Genomic DNA, 23,320 nt, shown 5'->3' with positions numbered 1-23,320 from the left:
TTATACTTAATTGCAAGGAAGAAAGAGCTTAGTTGTACTTACTCCCAAATAACTCAGGTATGCATTCTCTTTGAGCTTTGATTAATCTTTTTTTTCCCCAGTTTTGATGAGTTTTTATATCAGAACACTTTTCCTGAATTTCTTCAGTTAAGGCCAGGCAGTTCAGTTGATTTATTTAACAGTTCTTATTTCTCTGACTGTGGAAAACTGGTATTTCCGTTTGTCAGATCTAGTGATTGCATAACTGACTGTCCAAGCAGACAAGAAATATATGGAAAAAGTAGTGACTTCTGACTGAGGGATTGTACAATTACTTCATTCACTGATTATGACTCTGTAGGATGAAGGCAGGATATAAAGATGTTTCCTAGTCTACATACTTTATATCATTTAATCTATATGACTAGTGTTGAAAAATTATATGGTGTTAGTGAACCCTCTGAATTCCTTCCACAGGAGGAGTAAAAAGAACTCTAGAAACTCATCTCAAACTATAATGAAATAATTACAGCCTAGGTGAAAATGACCCCCTCAGATGTATTAGTATAAGATATTACACCTAACCTTGTACTCTGAAAAAAAATTTTGGCATTTTTTATGGACTTTTTTCAATTCTGTGCAGTTTATACTTGTGATATGACTAGGACATACATAACTGCTGCCTTTCGGAATAGGGGCAATGAGTTGTAATGGAAAGTATATTTGGCTATGTCAGATAGCATGGAAGAATCAGATTAGTGAGTAAAACTAACCCTTCTGTATCTGCAAAAGACAAAAGCCTAAGCAGGTCAAAAAGCTGCAAATATTTTTTTGAAATCAACTGATGTATTTGGGAAAGTGGTTCTAGCTTCTCATATGCAAGCCCTTTTTTAGTTCAAACTGGAAGCATCAGCCCTCAGACTGAATTTGGGCTGAAAATACTTTTTTGGAATTTAACTTGGTCATATCAATTACCTGGGAAGTCTGAGAAATTAACATGTTTTGTACTATGGGACAGAAAAAGGCAATGACAAAGGAAGACAAGATCACTGACCTAGAATGGGAGGCGTGAGAGAGAGAAGGAAGGAGGAAACGAGAGACAGTTGGATTAAGTGCCAGGAAATGAATCCCACTCTTGCATCTGAATTTTTTTATTTCACTTCTGAAGATCAGCACAAGGTATTTCATTTAAGGACCCAAATGCCCTCATGGAAACTGTGACTGAAGCCAAACAAGCACTCTACAAAATAGGGAACTTATTTTGAAGAGAGAACCACATAACATCATCTAAAGAAAGAAAATTCATAACTCTACTGAATATTGAAATATGGTCTCAATCTTGAATTTATGACCTGTTAAAAGTTGCACCATTCACAACTAATATATCCATCAAAGACACCTAAAGTGACTATTTTTTTTCTTTTTATATTTAAATCTTGTGAAATATATTATTTATATATGCCTTCATTGATTATGTCTGATTGCATAGACTACTGTCAATCCTTTGCCTATCTTGTTTGCTGAATCAGAGAGATTCCTAAAGAGCAGGCTCACATTAATGTGCACACTGGGAGTCTTCTGAAAGGTACACTTGATTAGCATGCACTCACCATGGGTACTGACATACAGACATTAGTTTCATTGGAACTAACGGCAAAGTGTGTAAGCAAAGAGCACATCTGTACTTGACACCTCCAAGATACCTAAGTAAATAGGGGGCCACTCAAACAGATCAAGGTCCTTTCTTGAGTAACAGCATGTGAAGGAAAGGAGTCTGCAAAGCCCTCTGTATTAGGAGGAGCTTCATTACTGCATCATATCTCATTCTGCTGATTGCAAGGAGCTTGGACAAAGGAAAGCTTCATGGTGCTGATGATTAAAAAGCTCAGTCTGAAGCAGAGATAAATCATTGAACCACAGAGTCATTAATATTGGAAAGGTTCCTCTCATCCTATCACTTATTACGGGGGAGAATGACTCCACCTGGTACAACCTTGTTTCAGGGATTTGTAGAGAGTGATAAGGTCTCCCCTGGGCCTGTTTTTCTCCAGACTAAACACCCTCACCTCACTGAGCCACTTCTCATAAGACTTGTGCTGCAGCCCCTTCCCCAGCTTCATTACCCTTCTCTGGCCATGCTCCAGCACCTCAATGTCTTTCATGTAGTGAGAAGCCAAAATGGAACATAAGATTCAAGGTGTGACCTCACCAGTGCTGAGTGCAGGGGGACAATCACTGCCCCAGTCCCACTGGCCATGTTGTAATCTGAGTATCTTTATCTAATATGATTTCGAAATACTACATTTTGCTACCCCACTGTAATCAGAAATAGTTATTATATGTCTCTTAATGCTGTCTGAAGTCAATTGCAGTCTCTACAGATTTGAGATTCATATAGGTCATGCTGTTCCTTTGTGAGCAGGGACCTTGCAGTTGTGGTGGCTCTCCTGCTGCACTCCTAGTACAAAGTCTGTCATTTTATAGAGTTAAGACATGTTGCTTTCACTGTAAAACAGGGTTTGGGACCAGGCAAGCAAAAAAAAGGAACAGCAGAGAGAAAAAATTAATTTTGTTCAGGTGCCAGATGTACGAAGAAAAGCACCTCAGAGTCCCTAGGCAGGTGCAAAGGAAAGCTGCTCTATTGCAAAAAACCAGGCCTTTTTAAGCAGCCAGGCCTTTATCAGCTACATAGTTTTAAATCATAACAAACATAATCCAACCAACCACCATACAGTATGATGTGTACATGTAATGGTTATATAACTTGTTTTTCTACTTCTAATTCAGCTGAATTATCACTTTGGGATAGTCCTCTTCTACTTAGCTGAGGTAGCAGGCCTGAGCCATGAATTTACAAGGGTAACAAGGCCCTTTTTTTATAAGGCTTTACCTATATGCAACAGTATTTGACAGATGTTAGCTTTTACTTCCTTGATGAGCAGAAAGAGGGGTGCAAAATTACATACAACTTGGAAAGCAAGCCTTCCACTTTGTTAAGCCCCTCCTTTGCAGTAGGTAATGAATTTGCATGGATTTAGGGTGGTTGTCTCAACACTGCAAGCTCAGAACTACATTTTTTTTGCACACACAGGTCTGCCAGCTGCTTCTTTCCTTATCTCATTGAGTTAATGCAGAAATCTGTTTTGTCACCAGGCATTTTTTTATCACTGGACAGTTTACCTTTTTCCATGATTGACCTCAATACAGCTTTCAGAAGCTCCTGTTGAAACACGAGTGATGGATGATTGCACAGAATAATATTGCCACCTCCCTTCCTTGGCACAGAGTGTGGCTTTGTGTCCTTCAAAATCTGAACTGCAGTATCCAAGAACAAGCTGCATTATGAGAACTTCTAAAGGAAATACTCAGAGGAAAACCAGGGAAAGCTTCAAGAAATGCTAATGGACCTCCAAAAAGGTCTTATCAGCCAGAGGGTTGAAGGGCACCCTACTCCCTTTTTGTCTGCCATGATACCAAAACTCTACTTAAAAGAAAAAATCTGTAGAGTCCACAGTATGGGCACCACTGACATATTGATTATTTGTTGCAATTTACTTGTATTTTTTTCTCAGAGATTTTACATATACACACAAACACACACGCACACACACACAGAGGGTTTGTTTTGCATTTGCAAACAAAGCAAAACACATAGAGGTTCCATTTTAGGAATTCATGCTAATGTCAGCACAGATAATCCCTTGGAGACACGCCTTCATTTTTATTTAATTCTTTTTGAACAAAGTCTAAATTTAATCTCAAGTATATGCAAAAAAAACCCTATTATAGAAGCAGTTAAGAGATATGGTTTATTTTCTCCTTGGCTACATCCACTCTTTCTTTTCATATAGCAATGCAACTATATTTCTTTTTTTCTATTGATGTGGTGTGCTGCCAGGTATTATGGGATGTGTGTTTTCTGTTACATTCACTCAGTTAATATCTCTAATGCTGGGAATATGAATCCAGAAGGTTCATTTTTCAATGAAGAATACTAAAATACCATGTGCCCTGGGGTACCATATGGAAATTTTTTGCAAAATATTTCATTGTTTCTGTTCCTTCCATTCATGTAGAAATATGTCTGCTATTGAATTGACAGGCAACTTTCTCAAGAAGAGATGAGTCCTAAGCAGAATGTTCCTTCTGTCTTCAGGAAGAATCATGAAGGTAAGGGTTCAGAGTGAGATCATTTATACATTATGTTTTTCCTCTCTGTATTATTTCTGAAAACATGTGGATTTAGATCACACTGCCTTGCATTCCAGCTGGAAAGTCTTGGCTTACTACATATAAAAGACCAATTTCTTTCTTACCTTATGTAAGTTGCTACGTGGGGCCCATGAGCAGCATTTGCAAGCCTAAAGTAAAGATCTCGCACTGTAAAGAATAAAAGTACAATGTGTCTCTTAAAAGTAAAAGATGGTTACTTCTCCAATAGGACTGTAATCAGAGTGATAACAGAAAATTATTAGCTGTTTCTGTTTATCTTTCAGCATTGCATTATTCCAGTAAGACTGGAGAAAGACAATGCAGTTATGGTAAGTAAAGGTCTTTCTAGAGCACAGAGAGGAAAAAAATTTCTTGGGTTTCTCTACATTATCTCTGAGTGAATAGAGTATTTGTAGGCTTTTACTGAGAAAAAAAATGATTTTAAAGTATCAATAATGATTATACAAACTCAATAAATGGGCTATTGTGTTAAATAAGCCTCAAAATTAAAATTAAACTTTGCTGTATGTGAATATTAATGTGAGTATTCCAGAACTCATTGATCACTTGTCACACTTCAATAGACTTCTAACCCCCCTCTTTCCAACAACCTCAGCATAGATTTGTTCTTGTGGAGAAACCTTTAAACTTGTCTGGAGTTTAGTCAGCTTTGTTTTATGCTTTGTCTTCAGCTCAGTAATGGAGTATTAAGGAGCTGCTCAGGAGATGAGGAGTTTTTCTAAAATATCTGCTTGTCAGAATATTTAAAGTATGTTTAAAGATCTGTAAAGATGTATTTTTTTCTTTTTTTGGTGGTAGCAATGCTTCCTGCTCTCTTCCTCATTCTCAAATTATCTGAGGGGCACATTTGTAAATGTGAAGCATTATTCTATGGCGGAAAGGTTTTGCTACCCATTGAGCCTCAAGTCCCGTCAGCTGCTGATCTCATGCTGCCTCCAGGAACTATTGTTGTGCCAGATAGAGACCAAAAATACTCCTGGGCTGGCTAAGTGGCATCACCATTCTAACTGCATGATCCTTTTATTTTAAAAATACCTCAATTAATTTTACTTTGAAATTCCTCCTCATTTTTAAGCTAGCAGTGAGACAACATTTCTAAATAAGGCATACAGAATATAGAGAAATGTTTATACACATCTGTAGGGGGTTTTTTAAATACCTTCTCTGTGTCAATATTGTAAGTCTCTATTCCCCTACAAAGCTAGCCCAAATTCTGTTCTTCTGTTGGAATATCTTCCCTTAAATTTGAATCCATGCAAGAGAGTTCTCAAATTGCCCTGTTTTGTTTCTCAGGGCAGCTATTTCAAAGTAGAAATAAAAATATTTGCATCATTTTTGAGTCTTTTAAGCCACAAGATTTTTCAGATATTTTAGTAAAGGAGATTCCTATCTGTAATATTTTCTGAAGTACCCAGTTTAAAACATGTACTAATGAATATATGTGTTTAGCAGTTGTGAATGTGTTATACTGTAAATCTGAATCCAATAGGCTGGATTAAAATATTTGTCATAAGTAGGTTGCCAGCAAATATTCTCATGAGCAATTTGGCAAGCACTATGAAATAAAGGACACATTTGAGCAAATAGGATTTGATTGTGGAGATTTCATACACAGGAAAGGAGCTGGAATTTGTTGATATAGGAATTTTAATAAAACATTCATCCAGCTGTACTGCAAATGACCCCATGGGTCTTGATATCTCCATGTGACTTGTTCTTATGAACAGTAAGAGGATGTCTAACTTATTTTGATTTTTGTACACTTGTACATAAACCCTGTACACAGCCTGGTACCTAAGCAGGTTATGAATTTTGGCATACCTCTTTAAGTTTCACTTAACTAACCGAGAGACAGATCTCCCAGACTTAATCCTTCAATTTTCAAAGGCTTACCCAGCCTTTGAGTTTTGTGACTAGGACTTAAGTGATTGGACACCAAAAGTTTAAAATCCCTCCAAGGCCTACAGATTTCTCTCAAGTGCCATTACAAACTCCATTAAAACTTTGCAGCAGGATTATGAGTCTCAAATCACTAGGCATTAAATATCTTGCCACTGTACATAGTATCAATCTGCCAGAAGTTGCATGTTGTTTCAAAATGTTCATACAGTTCACTTTTTTTTCTTTGATATCTTCTTGGAACAGATAAAGATACCCTGTCTCATATCAGACAGATCTTCACCAGTCCACAGCTGGACTTGAATCCTCAGTTTAACCCAAAGATCAGAGAATACTATGCAGAAGTGCCATTTGACATGGTGACAGTGAAGATAGGAGCCGAACCCTCTAACTGTCGATGCCGTGTACACCTCGACAACAAGAAAGGACCGAGGTATGAGCAGGAAAATATAAGTGTAAAAACTTAATTTTGGAAATATGTTGTAATGTTCCAGATTTTTTTTGTTTGTTTCCAAGGCAGGGAAATGAAATAATTTAAATAAAATCATTAAATCATGTAAATGTCATTAAATTCTTCCCCCCAATATTTTCCTGTTTTAATGTTAACTGAAGTTAACATGAATATATGTGAAAACTGCAAAGATTTCTTCCTTGTAGAATGAAAAAGAATAGCAAGATGTTCTTTACACTGAAAAGTAAAAGCCCTGCATGCTCAGGTTCTGTGCCTTTCAGCATTTATTTCCCTGCTAAAGGAAGAAGAGCACAGCTCAGTTTTGCTCTGGTTTGCCTCTCTGAGGAGTTTGTCCAGGAATCCATCACGTTTGGCTAGTGGACAATTTCAGTAGCTAGCTACCTTTCTGATTATATTTGTCTCCCTGCTGACTTCATCATAAATTTGGGCCTGCCAGGAATTATTGTCCCTGATGATTTCATTCACAGATTTCATGTCAGAATATTTGCCACTGCCATTGTTTTCACTAAATTTCACTCTCAATAATTTTTCTTCTTGAAAGATCTTCAAATAATTACAAATCCTATTTTGCACTGTTTTTATTTAAAAGCTCATGTATTTTGTAAGAGAAAGAAAATGTTGGAAGTAGCAGTCTCTAGGAGCAAGTTTAGCAGCCATAGATAAAAGAGTGTAAATCTTTGTTTCTTTAGTGTTTATTGCTATTTTGTCATACAGCATTGCTAACTACCCCCTTGGCCTTGGACTGAACAAAGTCATCATTCTCTTAACGGATGATTCCCAGCCCAGCCCTGAGATTGTGAGCAGCTACAGAATCACAATTTATCGAGAGGATCGCCCTAGCCTCCCTTTGTTTGATGACTACATGATGTGTGGCTTTGTGCAGGTATTGTCTCTGCATTCTTTTGCTATACATATTAATGGGAATAGCTGGTTTCTGTTCCTCCCATGGTATAAATTAGGGTACATGAGCCAAAGGTCGTCATGCAGAACTAGTTTTTGTTGTGATTGTATGAAATTCAGCATTTATGCAATATTTTGGATATAAAAGGCAAACCCAGCGTAAGTACCTGTTACCATGTATTTGAAAGCTCCAGGTTAAGTAATTCTTACCTTGGTCAGCCAAAACTTTCTTATAACTTTTTATAACTGTCTTTCTCTGACATTGGAGCCATGGAAATCCTTTTACCAGGAAAGATATTTATGACAGTCTATTTATCAGTGTTCAAGACAAATGCTGCTACATAATTTATGAATGAAAACTGTTTATTCTAGATCAATAAACACAATAAAAACAGCCTCACTTATAATTCCAAAGGAAGGGATGACTGTTGCTTACATCACATTTATCCAAATAAAAATTTGGGAATGCACATAATTTACTCCCAACAAATAGGAGTCCTTAGGAAGGAGTGGGTCTGTGGAATGAAAAAAGGAGCAGTCTATCCAATATGCCTTAATAATGGCTGGGAAAGGGGAGTTCAGGCTAAATTAGACACAAAAATGGAAGAAAGCTAATGGAACTAACAGTGAAGAGTTCAGTTAGTGAAACTATAGTGATAAAAATATTATACACAAGAGAGAAAACCTGGGACACATGCTGGATCAGAGCTGTTTGTATTTCAGAGTTTGAGGACTAAATGTTGGCTGCTGCTTGATATGATGGGCAAAGATAAACCAGGTAGTTCAAAGCAGGAGGTGACATTTTAAATGGTAATCACTGGCAGTGCATTTTTCTTTGGAATTTTAGGCAGATTAAAAGAATTGGTGCATTCATTCTAGAGCATCCAGGAGTAAAATATTTTGTCACATTTAATTCTGCAACCAGGAAGCAGAATTTTCAAAACTATTGTGTTGAAACTGTCATGCTTGTTCATGTCAGATATCTAATCCTGTCTTTATTTATTTTCTGTATGAAAATCTTAGTATATTCTTTAGCAAAACTTGCTTCCCTTCCCTGGTTTCTTTCCATATACTTCAGAAGAGGTTGGGAGACCAGGGTGGTAGAAGACAGAGCATTTATATGGTGGGGATTTTGTTTTCTTGTGGAGAAATAAACACTAGGGCTTAAAACAGGAGTTGAAGAGATTATAAATATTGATAGCAAGTTCTGTGTTGACAATAATTATCTCAATCTGCAAATCGGGACTGCCAGAGAAAATGTAGGTAGTAGTCATAGTGTACTGACCAGTGACCTGAATACCTGATTATGGTGTTGTCTGGCGCTCCACCTATTCTCTGTCTCTTCTCTTAGACTTTTCTTACAAGCTCAAAAGGTCAAGGATCATCTTCTTACTATTTGCACTGGCTCAACCCTACATCTAGTAGTTGCTACAGTAAACTAAGAATGAACACATATAATAGCTGAGATTTCAGTTCAGTTGTACAACAACCTGCTTGACATCTTAAGTATGACAATGTGAAAAGTAAAAAAAACCAGCAGTAAGTTGAACTAGAGTTATATTACTATGAGAACACACTGGCTGGAACGATGTGAAGAAAGCTCTTTTTGTGTTCTTATTTGGGACAAGTATCTGAGTGTAGGAGCAGGAATTCAACCTCAAAAATATCTTCCGACACCAGAGTTTACACTGTTGTTAATGTTTTATGATACCATTTATGAGACTGAGTGTGAATCTTTGAAGCACTGTGAAGGCAAAGAGATCTAGACTGATAAAAATGAAAAGTGTTTTAGAAATTTCTTTTGATTGAGCTTGGTTTTTTGCTCCTCTGTGAATAACTACCCTCTAACTAATACAGTTGTTCAGAGCTAGGGATGACTTCAGGAGTTTAGAGTAAAAATGAGATGAAAAGCATTCTTGTGGTATCTAATAAGCACTGTGAAGATACAGGATGAGATTCTAAAACAACTTTCAGATATGTTAGAGGAAAACTTATCAGAGTGCCTTTAAAAAACAAACAAAGGCTGGAGCTGGAGATAGAAATGGCATTCTAAAACATTTAAAAGTCTGCATTTTTTCCTGTTTGCTAGAACAGAATGTATTTCCTATTGCTTACAATGATTTTTTTATCAACACAAAACTCAGGTCTTAAACAGCATCATTACATTTTGCTCTTCATACCAGAGAAAATTATGCAGTCTTGCAGAGCCAGTTGATACACCCCCATCAGTGGCATGGATACTTGTTCTCTTAGTAAGAAACCCTGTTTTAGGAGAAAAAGGATAAATACAACATGAGCTGATGGAGTCTTTGGACACTTGACTAGGCGCAAGTAGGATCACACATGAGGAGACAAGGGCCAATGATAGTGGTGTGGTCTTTCTCACAGAAGGCTTCAGTTAAAATTCTAATCCAGCAGCTTTTTTTCCCTCACTTTCTTTTATGTTACATCTCTTTAGGATATTCAGGTTTCACTGCAAGATGATACTATAAGGAAGCTCACAATAAAAAGAGTGAGGGATGTGGTTTCCAACAGTCTAACAATTCTCATGCAGTTGAATAATCCTGGATTAATTTCAAGGTATTGAGTTGAGAAGTATGTGGTTCCAGGCCTTGCAACCCCTAAAAAGTGAAAAAAACATTGTCTCCTGTGCTTTTTGATAGCAGCTGTAATATCCCCATTAAAACCAAATTAGTGGAGGATAAACTGTCATCTCACAATAGCATCTTCAGCAGATTGGTTGCCTTCCATTCTGTGTTCTGCATTTTGACAGTACTGTTTGGACTGCAAATAGAGAGGTTATTGATTTTTGCTTGAACTTAATTTTGTGCAATTGCTGACAATATTCAAATTAGGTGTCCTTGAAAGAAGTGGTGCCATTTCGTTATCACCTCTGAAGCTGTGCTATGGAAGATAGTCAAAATCCAAGGCAGTCAGCAGAAAAACCAGTAAGCTCTTAAGACAGAGTTATCAGCATCACTCTCAAGTGAAAGATCCCAGACTGTGGACATACTGTCATAAAGGACAAAATATTTTATTCATTCTTGCACTGCCCCTTATCTTTAAAATGCAAACAGATCTATCTATGCCTCACTTGAAATGTGTGAATCCTGCCTCTGATTGTTAATATTTGCCTAGTTGCAACCATGGGGATTAACTACTGATGTGCTTAGGGAACCTTTTTTGACCCTGTGAATTTCTATATCTATTTGTACCTACAATGTCCTGTTGCCACATGGCTTGTTTTGTTTCTTTCTTTGAACAGTTGGTTGGTTGTGCGTGAGTTTGGGTTTGGTTTGTTGTTGTTGTATTTTAATAATACAGATATTTATTTGGGTTTGTGTTTCTATTGAAAGCAATGGATAGCTAATGCTATATTTTACAGAATAGTGTGTTTCGTTCTCTTTCATTTTCTTTTGTGCATTTGTACATTTGATTCCAAAATCAGTGCAGTGCAGAGGGCTGATGTTCTGGCTATCCTACAGCTTTTGCAGATCTGAAAGAACCAACTTACAGAACAGCTTCAAAAACCTTCCTGATTTTTATAGAACATCTTATTCTTATGTATTATTATCTCTCGAATTTTTGTAAATCCTTTTATCATATTTTCCTGATAGCTTAAGAAGCCCAGCAGAGCTTATGATGAGATACTGGCATAGCATTGCTGACATATAACACTAAACAGCTGCAATGCAGCTGGAAACAAGATGCTAGCAGCAACATATTTATTTCTCTGTCTGCCTACTAAACTTCCATTGATCAAAAAGCAATTAAGACCTAAGACTAGCATATTAACTATATTTAACTTTTATATAGACTTTTTAGTGTAGAGATGAAAAAATCTTTAGAAAGGAAGAAGCCTTAAAAAAAAAAAGGAAGTAATTTCATTTTTTGTTTAGGAGAGAGAATACGTAAATGAGAATACCTATTTTTTTACCTAACTTAAGCTTAAGTTATACATTTCCAAAGGAAAATAGAATGGTTTTACTTTGTTTTAAACTGTGTGCTGTTGCCATTGCTTTTCATACCGAACAGAAGTAAAAACTGTCAATTATAGAAACACGTACTAACTCTTTGCCTAGTACTTTCATGCAAAGATTTCAAAGAACCTTGCAAATATTAAATAATGCCAAAAAAACCCAAACAAAGAAACTACAAAACAAAACAAAACAAAACCAAACAAAAAAAAAACCCAACCAAACAGCTTAGGAGAGAAACAAAGAGCTTCTCCTGTAGTAGGACAGGCTGGATGCACACTCGTCTCTTCTGAATTTCCCATTAGCTTCATTAGATTCAGTGTGACCACCCTTACAAACAACCCACCTCTTCTGTCCTAAGGACATTGTAAATGCCATGAACAGACTCTTAGGTTTTGCTGTGGTTATGTAGCAGCAGCTGACCCTCTTAGCAGTCCTGAGTTTGAGTGTTTTGCTTGAAAAGGCATGGAAAGTGCATTTCAGGAACTACAGTCTAATTATATCAGCAACCAGACTGTATGTTATTTGCAAATTTAGCTTACTTCCCTTTTACAGAAAAAAAGAATATCCATTATAGAAGCAATCATGCATTGCATTCGTCTGCCTTCTCAGGTATAGAGCTGGTGAAAATTTTTTTTAGTGGTTTTGAATTTTTCAGAAAACAATATAAAAATGCTCCAGATATCAAAACACTAGTTTTAGTTCTTTTTTGTTGTTGTTGTTATTCAAAAGAGGATGTTTTGATTCAGTGAGGACTATTTGACTTAAAATTTTTAGTATTCAGAATTTGCATTGGTGTAACTGTTTGATATTTTATCCATTGTGTAGCCCAGAATGCTAATTATTTTCAAGGAGGGAGTGGCTGGGACAACCAAAAATCTCACTCATTAGATCTGGAATAGCCAAATCTAAATTTTCCTCAGAAACACTGGTGAGAGCACAGTATGACAGTAATGTTTTCCAGGAGTAATGCCAACTTAAGCATACCTTTCCCTGCCTGCAGCTACTCATGAAGCAGATGGGAAAACTTTTTTTAAGATGAACTAGTTTGTAGGATAAGGTTGTCATCCTCTCTGTGTGAACACAAGGGAGGGGTAAGTGCAGGGACAGAAACAAGCTGCTGAGCACAGAAGGAGGGTTAGTGGGTGCTGTTTAAGGCAGAATTTTGTCTTCCTGAAAGAAATTCACATTGGGATTTGGTTTAAAGCTCTTGCTGGTATTAAATGAGCAGGAGCTTCATGTTCAAAAACTGTAGAAGTGATTTATGGGTGAAAACACACAAAACACTAGAAGTACTTTTGCATTGCTATTAGCCTATAAATTATTTTGTTTCTGTGTGACTGCAACCCACTTCCCAGGGGAAACAAAGTGAGGTTCACATAGCCTTGAGGAGCAAATACATAGCAAACTGAACATGTGTTAAATTGTCAGCAGTTCGGGTGAAAGGCACAAAATAGAGAGCTAATACAGAGAGACTGCCATAAAAAGAAGGCTGAGGTCTTACATCTTCAACTGCTGTATGTCAACATGGTTCAATTAATTTCAGGGGAGCAATTCCAAGTTATACTGATTGAGTACCTGTCCTGACAGAAATATACAGCTGAATTCTTTTCCATTATATATGCCAAGCAATGCTTATGAGTGAATTCACTTGCATAAAACTGCTGAATTTTTTAGTGATTTTCCAAAGTATCCAGGTCGAACAACACCTTAGAATAATCCAGAAAACTACTTGAAGGTGTTTTGAAGTATTTAAAGATCAAGGGTTGTTTAATCACCATTCACTGTAATTAAAAACCAAACAAAGACCTAAATTGAGTAACAAACTTGGTGCTTTTTAAAAGTATATTTAAGATTATGTAGAAGGGAGAGATGTAAATAATAAATACACTTAGCTAATTTGCATGTAGAGGGTTAATTTGTGTAGGTATCTCAGAGCAAACTTTGTAGAGTCAGCATGTTCTGTCTTTGTCAATATCTATACCACTGGGGAGAGAAGGCTTACCACATTTTCTTAATTATACCAAAGACTTTTGTGATGATTTAAAACATCACTCAGTAGATGAGTCAGAGGAACAATTAACAATTGTGGTGGATATTCTTTACTTTTATGCAGTTCTGTGCTAAACTCCTTCTGGATCTCAGAATCAGAATGTTGCTGTTAGGCTGACATCTTAATCAACAGCTAGCATCTGCTGTTTTAAGGAAATGTCCCAAAACCACAGCAGAGCATAGATCCATCATCTGAAGGAATAAATATAATGTTCTAGGAGTCAAGCCCATCTTTCACCTACAAAGTTAACTTCATAGACAGACTGTACTATCATCTGGTAGTCACAAGTTCACATAATCAGTGCTCTCTGTGGGACATCTGTTGCACTCTGAAACGGCCACACAGAGCAATGGGCACAACTTGGGAATAAAATGGAAATGAATAGCAAAAAAAATTGAGTCTGTATGTGCTTCTATTTAGTCATCTCTTGCTCTGAGCATGTAATAAAAATTTATAGTTTTATTCTGTATCTCCAGTAGACTCTGCCTGACTAGGATCATCATCCTCCTCTCCAATACTTTTGGGATGCTACATTACAGAACCCAGACTTTAAGGCTCAAGTTCATGTTGGCACCAGCTGCCTGGAGAAAAGTTTACAGTCTTCCAGTTTCCAGTATTTTCCTTACAGTCCTGATTTTGTACTTGTTGTGCTTAGTCTTCTCTATGTAGCTAAGTTTCCTGTTTAACATTTGATTCAAGATTAATACCAGATACCCTCCAGGAAGTGTTTCCAGAAATTTCAGGCAGAGACTGAAGAGAGTGGATGTTTTCATGTAGCAGCAGCTACATTTGTCTTTATCACAATGCTCTGTACTTGAGAATTGGTGTGTTACATGGATTACTGATGGATAAGTTGCTTTGAGACAATCCGTATGAACACTGATTCAATGATTCAACAATTAAAAGCCAAGAGTGGGATGACACCAAGGAACTAATTTGGTTTATAATCATTAGCCAGAAGAATTTATAAGTTGATATAATAATTAGGCCTTAAAGACTGAGAACTTTATAGGCAGCTTTCAGCCTTAGTTTTCCCAATGTTTCTTTTCCTTGGTTGGCACTCTTGTGGATAAGAACTTCTTGTCAGGAGTGATATCACTCTTCAGCACCACTGAATTTATTGACACAACTAGAGCTGTTTGTAGCACCTCCTACCTCAGCAGTGGAAAATTTAGTATCTCCTACCATTCTTTTCTTCCTTTATGTGTTTGTAATTTAGCACAGTCTTACTAGGAACATACCATCCTCCTAGATACTGAGGTGACTCTTGACTTGAATTGTTATTTTGCTGTTATGCTGCCACAGAAAAATGTCATTAGTAGAAAATTATGTGATAAAAGATAAACATCAATGACCTGACAATTCCATTCTTTTGTGTGCTCAGGCCATTCTCCCCTTTCATACAATTACTGATGTAATCCCATGAGTGTTCATGGCACATTGAAGGTAGAGATGATGAAGATCTGCCCATAAACTAGCCAAGGAGAAACTCATCATTGCTTTACTAAAAATAACAGGGAGTTAAATTGTGACCTGTATGATTGCAACTGGTGAACAAAATCCCACTGGTGCTAGTGGGGTGTATGGTTGGACGTTTCAGCCTTACAATAGCTGCTTCCTGTGGTGCTACAGGATGGGGAGATGCTGAGGCAGATACAATGCTGTTGGTGCAGATTTTGTAGATACACTGCTATCTCTGAGCCCATGACAGACTGCTAGTACAGACTGGAAGAGATCCAGGTTTTTCTGATTCCTTGCCTTTAACCTAAGGATTAAAATGTCTTTTTAAGTAATAGCAGCAAATCATTGTGGGTGGCTGTGAAAGGAGACAGATGACAGTAAATGCTGGGTAGGCAATTTTGCTCCTGGGAGAACACTGTTCCCTGGAAGAGTTTATCAGAAAACCTATTTTTATATAATTTTTGTCAGCTATGTGGTTTTTTGTTTGTGCTAAGTTATCAGGCAATCATCCCACATATCTAGATTTTCAGTTATGGTTCTTCTTTGCCCTTATTTTTGATGTTTTTAATATAATACAGGTCCAGTAATACTACTGGAATCAATTACATTTTGCTAGAGAACTGGTAGCACTAACTTTTGCAAAAGATTCCTCATACCACAGACTTTTTTTTTGGTGCTTATTCTTGCTTCCTCCCTCTGCCCTATGCAGTAATTTCTCCCTGCATTGCTGCATTGTGGTGGAGTTCCGGCAGAGAGCTATAGCTTGGTGGATTGATGGCCCTTTAGGGAGAAGAGGGAGCCACATGCTCAAATCACCTCAACCTGAGGCCAAAAGAAAGAGTGTTTGTGGGGTCCTGGCCCAGCCTGACTGGTAGGGTTGTTTCCTCCTGGCTGTTCCTACCTACAGAAAGGCACTGCTGGATCCAGACACTGGACAGGCAGAGGCAGGTTCTTGAGTCATGCCCTATGTTGTACTGATGATACTACCTTGTGAAGGCACCTGAGATGTCTGGAGAGAAGCAGATGTACTTGAGGACTCTGTTTCCCTCTACCAGCTGCTGTTCCATGATTCCACAGGAAACCTAGCTCAGCTGTCTCAATCACCATGCTGGGTCAGGATTTGCATTGCCTACATTAACAAGGCTAAATTAGGAAGGTAGACTGAAGCCCATAATCTTTTGATGCTTCCATTTCCAACTGTACAATATCAGGACTTAAAAATTAACTGCTCAGTAAAGCAGAAAGCCTCACAGGTCTTTGAATAGACCACATAAGTATGAAAACTTGAAAGTTTGAGTTCAGCAGTTCTCCTTTACAAGTTCTAGAAATTCAAATGACATTTAAAAGTACAATAGTTGAAGGGGGTAGGGAAGAAGAAGGGGTCATCCAAAGTTTCTGAACTGAAATATTTAGCTTATGTTTTGGGTAAATAGCTGTGTCAGTGTTTGCAGTCTGTCAATGTATTGAATTCTGTCTGATTCATGAAGAGAAAGTTCATTAATTAGAAATAACTTGCACTGTATGACAGCACACAAAGTATTACAACCATGATCACTCTGCCACTTTATAAATCACAGACAAATCAGTACAGGCATATGGGTGAAGTATTTGCAAAGTATATGTTGAGCATAAATCTGTGTGATTTTTATGAATGGTCACTGCAGTTTATACTGAAGCAAAAGTTGTTGTTAAGTTTAAACTTCTATAGCTTTGTGTGATACACCAGGGCTCTCTGGTGCCTTGGTTACCTTTTCTGGTGAATGGTGACACTCATTAAAAGGCTGATGTGGCAGTGGAGTTAGGGGCTGTTTGTGCTGACTGTGTGCAAGCTGGTCTAAGTACAAGGAACAAACAAAATGCCTCTGCTACATGGCACCCAGGCCATTCCAGCTCCATGCTAATGGAATATCACAGTTTCTGGTACATGAGCTTGTAACTCCACAAGTGTTTCTGCCATGCTCCTAGACATATCCACGAGGGATGTACTGTAGAACTGTCTGGAGCCACGTTTGAGGCACACAGAAGTTGCATGTTCCTCATTTATACAGTTCTACCCCTCAGCTCTTCCAGTTCTGGGACTCTCCTAGTAGACTGTCATTTGGGTTAAGTAACAGCTTCTGTGCCCAATTTTGTGCTGTGTATAACAGTAAAAGTAAAACATCCTTAATTCAAGCCCTTTGAATAGGGAAAAGGCTCCCTTTGGCTTCCTTGTAATTTGTATCTAACCTAACTAGACCTATTTCTTAACATGTAGGATCAAAAAATGTGTCTGTAGAAAATAGTATACCTCCTACTGCATCTCCAGAAATAATTGCTCGTCTTTGATCACCTTGGCTTTTGATGCTAGTGGAAATTATTGGCGGCATTTTGGCATTGAAAGGCTGTGAAGTGGAGGGTATAGGTTGTTATGAAGATATAAAGGGAAGTCTAATGAGTAATAGTAATGTCATCATAATGCTTAATAGCAATTTGTCTAGACTTTTAGTGACAGTCTTAAAATTCTGATTTGGTAAAATAAAAACAAAAATTATAAGTCTGCAATTCAGCCAAATGGCACAATAGAACAATGAAGAGTGTTTTATTGCGGCACTGCATAAAGGCTGTCACCTCTTCCAGCTATACAGTCGCAATGCATATTTGAAATGCAAATTATTTTCCCTGTGTGCCATTTTAATAAAGAAGATGGGTGGGACATGACCAAAATCCTGCTGTGGGTCTCATGATCTCATACAGAGGTTTGACCATTTTTTTTTCTCCTTGAAAGAGCTGTGAGTGCTGTGGCTTCAGGTGTCAGTAACTTACTCAGGCAACCACTGAAAAAAATGGGGAATGGGATAATGCCATATCTCAGTGAATACCTCAAAAACCCTGAAGATTTTATCACAAAATGGCTCCGTCCTTGAGTTCTGGGCTTGTCCTTAATAAAAGTGGGAAATTTGGTCACCCTTGTCAAGAAGCTTGAGAAATTGCATACTTCATGGACTGGAGAATTATAAAAATATTTAGCTTAATCATATATGTCTCTAACATCAGTCAGAAGTAGTTGTACCTAGGTCACAGAAACCTAGATGGTTTGTAGTTTCATTTAGAAAAATTTAGGAAACTCAGAATCAAACTTCTTTTCTCAAAGTTCAAGAGACAAATAAGGAATAAGTGTTCTAGATTATTTTACTTTGTTCCTCAGTAGCTTCTTCTTGTAGAATGTTCTTAATTGAGGTCCAAAAGAGAATCTTAGCTAGCTTGTCAGATTTTTTTCTGTACAGAGCTATACATGTATGAAAAAGGCTTTACTGTTCTAAAGACTGCTGGTTTCTGCCTATGGTGCTCCTGAGTGAGATGGTAAAAGCTTCTTGCATGGATAATTATAGTTTTATTGGTCTGATTTTGTGTTTGTTTAACAACTTGATAAAGAGCAGTAAAATGAGTCATTGAAAAGCATTTACTATGCAAGATGGAGTCCAACATCTGAAGGACAAACTTCTGCCAAAATCAGGAAGCCAGTCCACCACTGCTCTTTTTCCTTTTGGAATCAGGGTAGGTATAAAACACAATCACCCATATATAACAAAGAAGAGACTCAGAATTTATATACTTTTCTTTGCTGAGAAAATCAGTTTCACAGTGTAGATCCATTGCTATTTCTGTAGCTGTAAAATCTCTGTATCCTACAGAGAACTGTTATTCTCCTTACCTGGCCCTCCACAGTCTGTGTTTCAAAGCTGAAATCCAGGGCATTCATTATTGACAGTTCAATTGGTGTATTCTTTTCGGTTCACCTCATACACTGCTCTCAAATTCATCTGAAAATGTGAAATAGCCTGTTGAATTTTCCCCTTGATGATACCACAATAGATGTGAAAGAGGAGCCTTCAGCATAAGGCTTCCTAAGTGTTAACAGATCATGAAAATTGGCAACAACTGTTGTGCCGAGTATCATAACCTGCAAGAGGAGGGCCAGCAATTCCACAGTGATGAGAAGAGTGCTTGGTGTTTGAGCTGTGGTCACATTTGCCTTTCAAGTCATTTGGGCCTCCATGCCACACTTTTCAGGAGAAGAAAGCTAATGCAGCTGCCTTTGTTAATCAGTCAGTATGACCTAGGCCCTCGGGGAGGCAGGCAAAGGCAGATACGTACTGAGACACACAATCCTTGCTGATTAACAGTGAAAGCTGGTAAAGTTACTCTCTAAGCCTGTCTGGCCCATCAGCTGCAGAAATGTAATTTAGATGATTATCTACATGCCCATTAAACCTTGTGACCCATCACTAGTCTGTTTGAAGTTTGCCTGCTTAAACTCGCTAATAGGAAGAATAGAAGGATTAACTCAGAGGTCATGAAATAAGAGAGCAGCAAAGAAGATGACAAAAGAGCAGAGAAAAACTTCCTACTGCATGTATTTGGTAAGGAGAAAGAACTACAGTGCCATGATCATCTCAGCAGATACTGTTACTTTATGGAGCAAGAAAGCCATCTGGAATTCAGGCCATTTAATCCTTTGTGTGTGCTTTCTATTTTGTTTAGCTGCACAAATAAAATGAACTACCTGTGTGATGAATGTTGTCACATTAGGTGTTTTCCAAGCATAATGCAACATAAAAGAGTGTGAAATGCTGGTGGACAGTAAGTGTTTCTGATTTTGTTCAGGGCTAGAGTGTGTAAATATAAACAAGGGAAAAATTTAAAGCAATCACATCAGAGTAGCTGCAGTGAGTCAGCATCAAGTCCAGTCTTGTTTCCTTTAGGATAAGAAGCTCCAGCCATTACAGATAGTTGTTAACTAAAGGATTATGAAAGAAAATTATACCCAGTAGTCTATTTTTTATTTGATCAAATTGAAATAAAGATAAACATTTATAATAATCTGCCAAAATTATTTGCAGAATGTTGCAATGAAATTGGTGACCAGTTAAAACTGAATTCATAGAGAAAAGATGGGATGCATTGTAGAAAAAAGAGTGGAATACATGAGTACCTCAGTAAGGGTGACCTAGGGTCTGACTAGTTACTGGAAGAAAATGAGCTTGAACTTTAAATGGAGTCTTGAAGGTCATTTACTTTTTTATATACTACCACTCTTAAAATGAGTCCGTGCCCTTTTACTAAAGACAATCTATTTGCTGAGAAACATTAGTTGGGAGCATATTTTGCTTCATTTCAAAGAAGAAAAAAACATTCCTCTCATGCTATGTTTGGATCCCTAGGTTTTGCAATATTAGATCTCTTTATAAAGAATTATTGTGGTCTATTTTGCAATACTTTTGGTACATTTATTTATTTAGATTTTTGTTCATATTGTTATGATAAAACATAGTTCTGTTTCTCATTTAATTGTATTGAATCAAGCATATTTTCCAGTTATGTCAGACTGCTCATTTACACGTACAGCTCTATATGAAACACAGCAATATGCTACTGGCAGTATTCAGTGCTGTGGCAATTCATTTTAGGACCTGAGACTTCCCCCAGTGTTTTTAGTATTTTTGTGACTGATAATGCAAACTCAGATACCTGATACCCTGAAGCTAATGCCTGGACTTTGGAATAAAATGCATAAATTTTAAAATTCCACTTTAAACAACACCTGAAGATGCCTTGCATGTTTATCTGATTACAAGTTTTCCAAATTAGTGTCAACCACCATTGGATCTTCAGTGTAAAACTGTTAGTCTTCATGTGTTGGCCACAGTGGCAGTGGTTCTCACCTTGAAAAATATAAAAGTTTTAGGAGAGAAACAAACTTCTGTTGCTGATCATAAATCTTCCATTGAGTGGCATGTACTCAGCTGTTTGAAACCAAACTGCTTCAGAGGACAGAAGTTATTCATAAGTCTCATTCCATTGGTGTTGTCTGAAAAATAAAGTACATGCCAATATCTGCTGGGAAGCCTTGTAGAAAACAGATCAAAGGCTTCTGGAGTTTATTTAAGAAGGAGCAGTTGTGAGAGGCTTAATGTCTGAGCATGGCATGAAAAGTGAAACAGCCATGACCATATGCAGTGAGCCACCATATGCAGAAGTCCTCTGGACTTCAGTAAAGAATTTGAGTGATATGTGGTACAGGTGGACTGTTGTCTCAGCCTGTCATTCTTTTATTCCTCTGTCTCCAAGGAAGGCATTGCCTCCTCTGTTTAACCCCATTAAAAAAATTCTTCTGAAAGTCATTGCAGAATAAAACCACCTTCACTTACACAGTGCTATCCCTGCAAAAGAGATGCTGTCTTCTCTAGGGCATTTGGTTTAAAGGTTTGTGATTTTGTGTAATTAATTCACTTAACCTGTGGCCAGTGTTCTGACCATCATTTTTACTTTAATGGCATGAAGCTGTGTCAGACAAGATTTGGGCTAGATATCATGAAAAGGTTTTCTCATCCAGAGGATGAGAAAAACCATCTGGATGAGAAACCTCTCATCCAGATGTTTGGGCACTGGAACAGGCTCTCCAAGGAAGTGGTCACAGCACCAGCCTGACAGAGTTTAATTAGTGTTTGGACAATGCTCTCAGACACAGGATGTGACTTTTGGGGCTGCCCTGGGCAGGGCCAGTAGCTGAACTCAATGATCTTTATGGGTCTCTTCCAGCTCTGGACATTCTATGATTCTATGATTTGAGAGTTTCTGAATGAAACCTGTATCTCTGTTTTAGGTGTGAGAAACTGTCTATTTTTCCATTAGAATTGTTTATTTTATTAATGTTTACTCCTCATATGTCCTTGTGGTGTGTTGACACAGGTTTGAACCAGGCCCACCAAAGCCACTCTATCACTCCCCTCCTAAATTTGGCAGGGGAGAAAAAATATGATGAAAGGATTGTGGGTTGAGATAAGGTCAGAGGTCACTCAGTGATAACTGTCATTGCTAAAACAGACTTGACTTAGGGAAATTAGTTGAATTTATTACCAATCAAAATCAGAGTAGGATAATGAAAAGTAAAACAAACCTTAAAAACACATTTCTTCCCACCTTTCCCTCCTTCCCTGGGCTTAACTTTATTCTTGGTTCTCTTCCTCTTCCCCACCAGTGGTGCAGGGAGATGAGGAATGGGGGTTATGGCCAGTTCACCACATGTTGTTTCTGCTGCTGCTTCCTCTTCAGGAAGAGGAGTCCTTACTGCTGCTTGAGCATCTCTCCCACAGGAGATTGTCCTCCTCAAACTTCTCCAGTGTGTCTCCTCAAACTTCTTCCCTAGGTTGCAGTTTGTCATGAACTGCTCTGGCATGTGTTCCTTTCCACAGGGTGAAGTCCTTCTGGAACAGACTGCTCCCATGTGGGTCCCCTATGCAATCACAAGTCCTGCCAACATACCTAATCCAGCATGGGCTCCTCTCCACAGCTTCTCAGGTCTCTGCCAGGAGCCCGCTCCAGTGCAGGCTTCCCACAGGGTCACAGTGTCCTCTCAGGCATCCACCTGCTCCAGCATGGGGTTCCATGGGCTGTGGATGGATCTCTGCTCCACCATGCACCTCCACAGTCTGCAGGGGCACAGCTAGTCACACCATGGTCTACACAAGGTTTTGCATGGGAGTCTCTGCTCTAGCACCTGGTACAGCTCCTCTCCCTTCTTTTCCACTGACTTTGGTGTCTGCATAGTTGTTTCTCACGTATTCTCAGTCCTCTCCTCTCAGTCACAATTACTTCTGCACAATAAATATTTTATATTGTTCTTAACTCTGTTATCCCAGAGGTACTACCACCATTTCTGACTGATTCAGTCTTGACCTGCGGCTGTTCCATCTTGGATCTGGCTGGCATTGGCTCTGTTGGACATGGAGGAACCTTTTGGCAGCTTCTCACAGAAATCACCCCTATAGTTCCCCCCTGTACTAAAAGCTTGCCATGCAAACCCTCTACAATCCTGTAGGGTGCCTTGATTTATAAAATACCTTGGGACAGCTGCAACATCTTCAGTTCATACCACTAATAGATCATAATAAAAACAGTGCCTGTGCTTTCCTATGGAATCATTGCTCCTGTGTTTTAGGGACTTCCCATTATTTTCTTCTTCCTTCAGACATTCCATATGTGGCTATGTTTTCTTCATGGATGGAAAAACAGCAGAAAAAAGCCAAAAAACCAAAACCTTAGAAGAACCTGAAAAGGCTTAAAATTTAAATAAATGGCTGTCCGGATATCTCAAGGTGGTCCCTACCCCTTAGTCAGCTTTCTCTTTATTGGCCTCAGTGAAATACAAAGGCAGAAGCCTTTTCCTGCCCATACCAGGCTCTGCTGGGAGAGGGGCTGAGGAATGTTTCCAGTCATTCTGATCTCTTAGTTTGAGTTCCTGTATCATTTTAGAAATCACTTTAGAAAAGGATCAATGAACCTACTAGGAGCTGCCTCATGAAAAAG

General features: G+C 38.1%; 1 protein-coding gene across 4 annotated transcripts in view; it reads left to right on the top strand.

Annotated features, from left to right (window-relative positions):
- CPED1 (cadherin like and PC-esterase domain containing 1) overlaps window positions 1-23,320 on the top strand; it is a 141,399-nt gene that overhangs the window by 71,719 nt on the left and 46,360 nt on the right. For all 4 annotated transcript variants that reach the window (XR_005258830.1, XM_038153053.1, XM_038153052.1 and 1 more), the window contains exons 13-16: window positions 4,082-4,149; window positions 4,476-4,520; window positions 6,358-6,544; window positions 7,298-7,466. Coding sequence is in view for 3 of the 4 variants with exons in the window: in XM_038153053.1 (XP_038008981.1) it covers window positions 4,082-4,149; window positions 4,476-4,520; window positions 6,358-6,544; window positions 7,298-7,466 (469 nt within the window). In the remaining variant the exon portion in view is untranslated. The remainder of the gene's footprint in view (window positions 1-4,081; window positions 4,150-4,475; window positions 4,521-6,357; window positions 6,545-7,297; window positions 7,467-23,320) is intronic.

This window comes from Motacilla alba, chromosome 1A (genome assembly GCF_015832195.1).
Source record: "Motacilla alba alba isolate MOTALB_02 chromosome 1A, Motacilla_alba_V1.0_pri, whole genome shotgun sequence".
Taxonomy (NCBI): Eukaryota; Metazoa; Chordata; class Aves; order Passeriformes; family Motacillidae; genus Motacilla; species Motacilla alba.
Note: the sequence above shows the minus strand (reverse complement) of the source record. Positions and strands in the feature narration are given on the sequence as shown.